At 27.8% G+C, this 7,856-nt stretch overlaps 2 protein-coding genes across 2 annotated transcripts; both read right to left on the bottom strand.

Moving 5' to 3' along the window:
- Window positions 1-788: 788 nt before the first annotated feature.
- On the bottom strand, window positions 789-6,377 carry LOC146723372 (uncharacterized). Its single transcript, XM_085482432.1, has 5 exons — window positions 6,193-6,377; window positions 5,079-5,247; window positions 1,384-1,585; window positions 1,032-1,214; window positions 789-952 (listed from the first exon to the last, which is right to left on the bottom strand). The coding sequence occupies exons 1-5, from the start codon at window positions 6,375-6,377 to the stop codon at window positions 789-791; spliced, it is 903 nt and encodes a 300-aa protein (XP_085338558.1).
- Window positions 1,964-3,415, bottom strand: LOC146723373 (uncharacterized). Its single transcript, XM_085482428.1, has 2 exons — window positions 2,868-3,415; window positions 1,964-2,764 (listed from the first exon to the last, which is right to left on the bottom strand). The coding sequence occupies exons 1-2, from the start codon at window positions 3,397-3,399 to the stop codon at window positions 2,214-2,216; spliced, it is 1,083 nt and encodes a 360-aa protein (XP_085338554.1). The 5' UTR covers window positions 3,400-3,415; the 3' UTR covers window positions 1,964-2,213.
- Window positions 6,378-7,856: the final 1,479 nt, after the last annotated feature.

Below are 7,856 nucleotides of genomic sequence, written 5' to 3'. Positions count from 1 at the left end.
CTACAGTTTAAAAATGATAATACCTTATTTAAGATATAATGAGGTGAGTTAATGTTCATTTATTACTGGTAAATTGTGCCTGACCTACTGCCCTGATCCTACATGTCTTCTTATCGTTTATATTTATTTGTTATTAATTTGATGGACCTTTCTTTTTAATTTTAATTTTATTTTTAAATGATATATATAAATCTTACAAAATAATAATTTCTAAATTTCAGTTACAGAACTTACTTTCATATAAATTTGCAGGAAAGTTTTAAAGCACAACGAAGAACCGAAATATATAACAATGCAATCGTAGTCACAGTTGCTTTAAAGTACACAAAAAGCTTTCGTAAATGCAAATAATTTTTCTTTTGTAACCTTGTGCAACATAATACAATCTGTCATATAAAACAACACTTCATATTGTGAAGCTCATCGCGCAGCTCGATAACTAATCAGATACACGAAAAAGCGATACGATATATTTTGCTTCCAAACACAATTAACTTCGTAGGGAATTCTTTCCGCCGTCAATGTGTGCATTAAATTTCGTTCAAGTTGTATAATATTTGAAACAATATTATATATTTTATTTTTTCTTTTCAATATTTTTGACATATAAATACAATTAAGATTAAAATTAACTATTTAACATTAAATTATTATAACACACTAAAATTAACTGTTTAACATTAAATTATTATGATATATTAAGTTATTATAACATACTTTCAAATTTATAATATCTTATAAAGATTTAAATAATTTAAAATAAATAATACATTAACATATTTAATTACTTAAAAACTACGAGAAACTTTATTTGGCACTTCTAATTTATTTTCGTCACCCTTCCTCTTCATAATTACTTTCGATCCAAGTAAAACTTCCATAAGAGACATTTTTCTTCCTTCGATGTATTTTATATCCGTTATTTTTTCAACATCTAGATAGAAGATGTCATCTATAAAATAAATTTGTAACATTAATAAAAATAATAAATATATTTTTGTTTTTAAAATTAAAATTTTTTAATTATTTACTTGTAATTTTCAAGTATCCTTTTATTTCAATTTCTTGCCCTTTCTCGAATTCATTATTATTGTCATAATCATTTATTTTTATTTCCAATTTATAAATTCCATTTGTAATAGAACCATAACCGAAGGATTTAGAATTATTTGATGACGATACGTTAAAATTTGTTTTAATAAATCCATGTATGACTAAAAAATACATTAATATTGTTTTATTTTATGTAACAATTTAAAATAATAATAATAAATTTATGTTATTACTTAATAATAAAATATCAATTATTGTGAATAAATTTTTCATTTTTTAAAAACATATTTAATCATAATATAATATCATATAATAATATATATTTCTTACGTATATAGCTATTTAAATATTCAGGAATTTCTTCAAACTTTATTAATTTTGGCTTTGCTATATTAATTGTTGTTTTTATATCAAAAGCACCTAAATTATTGATTACGGTGTGTGACTGAATTACAAGTTCATACGGAACAGTTCCGTGATTAAATTCTGGGAATTTTATTTTTTTGGCTTTAGCACCATCAATGTGAATTATCTTTAAAATATGACAATTAGAAATTATTAATTAAATAACAACTTACAAGGGACATGTCACAACTGTCCGGAACCGATTTGATTCTCCTTGAAATATGTTGTTAAATACACAAATCTAAAAGACACGTATTTTTTTATACGTGCGCAATTTGAGTTTTAAGGGGTGAAACACCCCTTTAAAGAATAACGGTATTTTTCTTTAGGATCAAATATCTGCTAAACTATAAGAGATATAAAGAAAAAACGTACAACAAATTTTAATGGCTTGAAGAGTACTTTAAAGTTATATGAACAAAAATTTTTTTTTTTTTTTTTTTTTTTAAAAAACCCTCACCACCTAATTTTTTTTTTCAAATTAAAAATTTTGTTTTACCTAATTTAAAGCTTATTTTTTTCCAAATTCAACCATGTGTAATAAAGTTATGTTACGAAATATCATTTTCGAAAATTAATTATAAACGCTCCCGTATATACGCTCATCCGTGCTATGTGCGTAAGTAATTACCGTCGAACAATAAAATATATAAAAAATGTTTTTGTATAATTCTTATTTATGTTTTCTATGTATTTATAACTGTGTATTGTGTATATTTAGATTTTTTTAAAAATGTATTTGCATTTTATATTATTCACTCATTATACACATTACAATAATGATATTCGACAAAAAAATGTTTCAAACATAATGACTTCTTGCACCAAGAACATCTTACTACAGCTATATTATTGCAACCTTCGATATCACATTTTGTTAAAGTTTCGTCTAAACTAAAGTGTACTGGATTTTCGAATTCGTCTGGTCTTTCATTCGTATAACCACTTTTAAACCACGAATATTTAAATAAGTTTTGATATCGTGGGGATGACAATTGATTATGTATCAAAGATTGCAATTTTATTATATTATTTCGTTCATGTAAGTTTATATTACTTTCCAACAGTAAAACCGCATCTGAAAATCTTTTAGCAAAATTTTTCCAAATTCTGAATCCATAAACATCTAATGGTTGTATTTTCCCTGTAGTTCCTTTCGGTATTATCATAGTAGTAATATGTGTTCCAGGAGGTGTTAAATCCGAAATCATATTGGGGCAATGTCCAGTCCATGAATCGATAAGAAGAACGCTATTAGGACCAATGTTTGCGAAATAAGCTTCTTCTAACCACATTTTAAAATGATCTGTACAAAATATAAATGTTAATTTAATAGTTTTTTTATGACTCTTATTAAATTGTTAAATAAAATAAGGTTGTTAAAAAAAGTAATTATAAAAGGAAAATACCTGATGTCATTTTACCAGATTTCGATGCTTTTACAATAACATTTTCTGCTTTAAATAAATTTTCTTGTACTCTTGGTCCAAATTTACCATTAGCTTCTTTTAATACAATAAATAAAGGGGACAACAAATTGCCATTACAGGATATTATTGGTTGTATCGTATATGAATGGGTTGTTGATGATATGGATTGCACGACACGTTCTACTTTCTTTTCTCCCTGGTTAGACAATGATCTTCCAGAGTGAAGTTCCAATTGGAAACCACTTTGATCTGAATTGTAAATATTTTCAGATCCAAACTGTTCAATAAGAGGTTTTACTGTTTCCAGAAAATCATCAGCTGATTTTTGCAAATCAGCAGAATCTTCTAATGTTCTTCTAGTGACAAACTTCGTAACTTTTCTTGAAACAATTCGGTGAGACTTCTTAAATCTTGCTATCCAACTGTGAGATGCTTTAAATATAGGATTTAAATTTCCTATTTCTTCTTGAGCTTGTAAAGCCCATCTTTTTAAATCAATATCATGAACCATGAATCCTGATTCGACAGCTGCAGTAAATTTATCATGTGTAAATTTGGAGATGTAAGATAATTTTTCTGTACGACTTCCACCTGATTGTATTTGTTCTTCCCATCGCCTTAACTGACGTTCAGATGAAACTCTTCTAAATTTATTTTGTACTACTCTTAGAGGACGATTCCTTTTTCTGTCATTACTGTTTTCATCAGTGTCCCGAAATCGCCAATACTCAACAGCTCGTCTTTTATAAGAACTATCAAAATTTGTATCATCATTTGAACAATGAGGATGAGAATTTAAACTATCTTCATGCCATGCTTCTTCGTCATCTTCAATTATTTCAAAACTATGTAATTTATAAGGTTCTTCATAATCGAGATATATTTCTTCCGTTACTTCCACCCCATTATAATGAAAAACGCTATCCAGTAATATTTTTTAATGTTTTCCTTTAATTCCACTTCTGCTTCAGTTACTGGCGTTTCTGTTAAATATATTGAATTTATTGACACCAATAAAAGTCTAACAACGTTAAGCGGATTGATAATCATATTCAAAGATGTTATATTTTGCTTTCTATTGCAATAAAAGAACAGTTTACACAGATATTATTACAACGAAAAGACTACACCGACTGTGAGAATTATGCTGCTACATGAACAATTTATATTAACTTATCAGAAATACGTCATCACATAATCTTATTTTATTATTTATTTTAACGTATTAAAGATTTTATTGTAAAAATTATAACTTATCTGGAACACGTACACATAATCTTATCTTATGATTCATTTAACGTAAGATATAAAATTTGTTTATGCCAAATATTGCGACATTGGTATTCGCAAGATTCAATTAAAAAATAATTTTATTATAAAATATAATTGTTTTTAATTTTTATAGAAGAAATTAAATATTAAAGAAATAATAAGAAAGCAGGGGGTATATTTAAAAAATTCTTATTAATTATATTTAAAAATTTTTTTTTAAATCTAAATATACACAATACGCAGTTATAAATACATAGAAAACATAAATAAGAATTATACAAAAACATTTTTTATATATTTTATTGTTCGACGGTAATTACTTACGCACATAGCACGGATGAGCGTATATACGGGAGCGTTTATAATTAATTTTCGAAAATGATATTTCGTAACATAACTTTATTACACATGGTTGAATTTGGAAAAAAATAAGCTTTAAATTAGGTAAAACAAAATTTTTAATTTTGAAAAAAAAAATTAGGTGGTGAGGGTTTTTTAAAAAAAAAAAAAAAAAAAAAATTTTTGTTCATATAACTTTAAAGTACTCTTCAAGCCATTAAAATTTGTTGTACGTTTTTTCTTTATATCTCTTATAGTTTAGCAGATATTTGATCCTAAAGAAAAATACCGTTATTCTTTAAAGGGGTGTTTCACCCCTTAAAACTCAAATTGCGCACGTATAAAAAAATACGTGTCTTTTAGATTTGTGTATTTAACAACATATTTCAAGGAGAATCAAATCGGTTCCGGACAGTTGTGACATGTCCCTTGTTAGTACTAATAATAAATCTTGTCGAATTAACATCTTATTTGTATATAAATATTATTTTTTATCAAATAAAAATTATTATAATAAAATTATTTCAAGTATAATTAATGTAACAGAACATAAATGTAAATAAATAATATATTAATTACTCGGTTTGGTTGCAAATGAAATTTTATTCGCTCAATTTCCTTATTCCAGGCAATAATTTGGATTCGATGCCGGCTATTATTATTTACAATAAACTTAAATAATGTATATTGTTTAGTCTTGCCAACAAATTTAGGTCCTTCTATTTCATCAATAAAACCAATAATTTCACTGAAATATTTTTTTTCGAAAAATTTAACATAAATAAAATTAATTATTTTATCCATGGTTAAATCATATTTAGTAATATCCTTTATATGTCACAATCACAATAATTTTCTACATCATTTGATTAGATATTGATAGATATTAATTTTACTACATATTTAATTATTAAAGCCACAATCTCTACTTGATTCCTCTCGACCAATAGAGCCAAACGCGATGTTATTGCGACAATTATGAAGGAAAGAACATTTTGGAATGGAATTTGAATCCTATGGTTGGGATCTCAAAAATTCCCCTTGTTCCTTCTCTTAACATCCCCTGTAAAGAAATAGGCGAGAAAAATATTGGTCCGAAAGTCGGCTGAATCGGGACTCGAACCCGAGACCTTCCGCTTGCCGGGCGACTGCTCTTCCAACTGAGCTATTCAGACACTTACGAATAAATACTTTTCTCAATGTTTATATCCCCCCAGTTGGAAGAGCAGTCGCCCGGCAAGCGGAAGGTCTCGGGTTCGAGTCCCGATTCAGCCAACTTTCGGACCAATATTTTTCTCGCCTATTTCTTTACAGGGGATGTTAAGAGAAGGAACAGGGGGAATTTTTGAGATCCCAACCATAGGATTCAAATTCCTTTCCAAAATGTTCTTTTCTTCATAATTGTCGCAATAACATCGCGTTTGGCTCTATTGGTCGAGAGGAATCAAGTGGAGATTGTGGCTTTAAAAATTAAAAGAGCTGACTAAATAATTATTCGCATTATATTTAATTATATTTTGTCAATTCTAATCTATATATGTAGATATTACGTAGACATGAGAAATCAAATTTAACTGTCCCAAAATCAATATTAACTAATTTATAAAAATCAACAACAGATGACAAATTATGTTATTTTTGTAAGTGTATAAATTTCGTATAGTAAGAATTAACAATAAGTATAAAAATTTACACAGTTGAATCTTCAAATTGTATCGTTTCTAATATTTCATCAGATACGAACTGTATTATTTCCTCTTCATCGTTGCGATTTATAATTGTAATTTCTTTTCCACTTTTTGTCGAAACATTAGTATTTTCAATAATATTGTTATGTTTTAAAATTGAAATGTCCTCTTTTTTTTTTAATATCTTCATTTTTAGATATACTATAAATATAAATATATAAAATGTTACTAAATTAATAATAATAATTATAGTTATGATCATAACGATTATTAATTATTAGTAATAATCAATGACATAAGAATTAAATAATAACATATAATAAATTTTGTTATAAAATAAATTAACCTAATGAAATTTAAATAATTAAACATTAATAAATAAATGTTTATATCACACATAATTATACAAAATTAAAAAAAATCATTTAAGTAAATTAAATGATTAAATTCAAAATTATTGAAAAAAAAAATATTCATATTATAATAAATAATGAAAAAGCTTACCTAATTGAGTTATTGAAGCGTGTTAATTCCTCCGTTTCTTCTAATTTTAAATATTTCAGTTTATTATCTAAAATTAATTTATATAATATCAATAATAAGTATATAATATTATATATACAAATATATATGTTATGTAAATAAGAAAATATTTTTTTAATATACATTTTAGTTATTAATATTTAATATATATATATATATATTGTTACGTCCGCGACCACCCTTCGGATTATCTCAAAGAAATGTCGCGCGCACTCAAACTCTCACACGCCGGAAATGAATACACTCGCGTAGTAAAGCAATAAACTTTAATATTAGAAGCCAATAAACCGTAACGATACAATAAAATATTACGTGCATTAATCTTAATGCAAATATATCCGCCGATCAGCTGTCAGAGGATACGTCCTCACCGCACGACAGCTAGACCAGAACAAACACATCGATAGACATAAACAGCTTCTTAGCGACGATAGAAGATCCTGATAGAAGACCCTGATAGAAGATCCTAATAGAAAATCCTGACGATCGTATAATACAGGGACGTATCGTCAAACGGGCGGGACACGGACATAACACTTGCCCCCTCCTCTTCAAAATTGTCGTCCCGACAATTAATTCAATAGGACAGATCCAGAACAATTCCTTACAGGAACCTCGCCGAATTACAGTCCCCGATGTGACTCCATGTTCTCCCCGAACTGCTGTTCCAGGTACAACAAACTGCACACCATCTTGGGTCCAATCGACTTCACTGATTCCAGGAATTTTCCTCAAAGTCCCAAAAATTCTTCAGGCAAGAGAGGGGTAACATTCCGTGGACCCAACGCCCTTTTAAAGGACTCCTCAAGCCTCTGCCTCGGCATTTGCCCAAAGCCCCCGGGAAAAACCACGGATCAAAATAACCACGGGGTGGGGCAGTCTTCGTCCCTTTTGTGAGGTAGCCTTCATCCCTTTTATCTCTCTCATCTTCATCAGGTCCTTTTTCTTTTTGTTGCCGAATAAGATTTTCCTGAAAAACAAACCTTACGGCAGAAAAAATTGAAGAATACACAATTTTATTAAAAGTACAAGTAACCTATCGTGGGTTCCGATTCTAATGCAAGTTTCGACTATAAAAAGGAGCTAATCTATCCAAATGCACAATTTTACATTTGTGCTTATTTGA

Source organism: Nylanderia fulva, unplaced genomic scaffold (assembly GCF_048542155.1).
Source record: "Nylanderia fulva isolate GAGA-0341 unplaced genomic scaffold, ASM4854215v1 Scaffold201, whole genome shotgun sequence".
NCBI lineage: Eukaryota > Metazoa > Arthropoda > Insecta > Hymenoptera > Formicidae > Nylanderia > Nylanderia fulva.
Note: the sequence above shows the minus strand (reverse complement) of the source record. Positions and strands in the feature narration are given on the sequence as shown.

Excerpts from the sequence above, each read along its gene's own strand:
- LOC146723373 (XM_085482428.1), bottom strand. The coding sequence starts at position 3,399 with ATGGTTCATGATATTGATTTAAAAAGATGGGCTTTACAAGCTCAAGAA. Across the intron at positions 2,765-2,867 it reads ATCTGGTAAAATGACATCAG|ATCATTTTAAAATGTGGTTA; the intron begins GTATTTTCCTTT and ends TATTTTGTACAG.
- LOC146723372 (XM_085482432.1), bottom strand. The coding sequence starts at position 6,377 with ATGAAGATATTAAAAAAAAAAGAGGACATTTCAATTTTAAAACATAAC. Across the intron at positions 1,586-5,078 it reads TTCATTTGCAACCAAACCGA|ATAATTCACATTGATGGTGC; the intron begins GTAATTAATATA and ends CATATTTTAAAG. Across the intron at positions 1,215-1,383 it reads ATATTTAAATAGCTATATAC|TCATACATGGATTTATTAAA; the intron begins GTAAGAAATATA and ends TGTATTTTTTAG.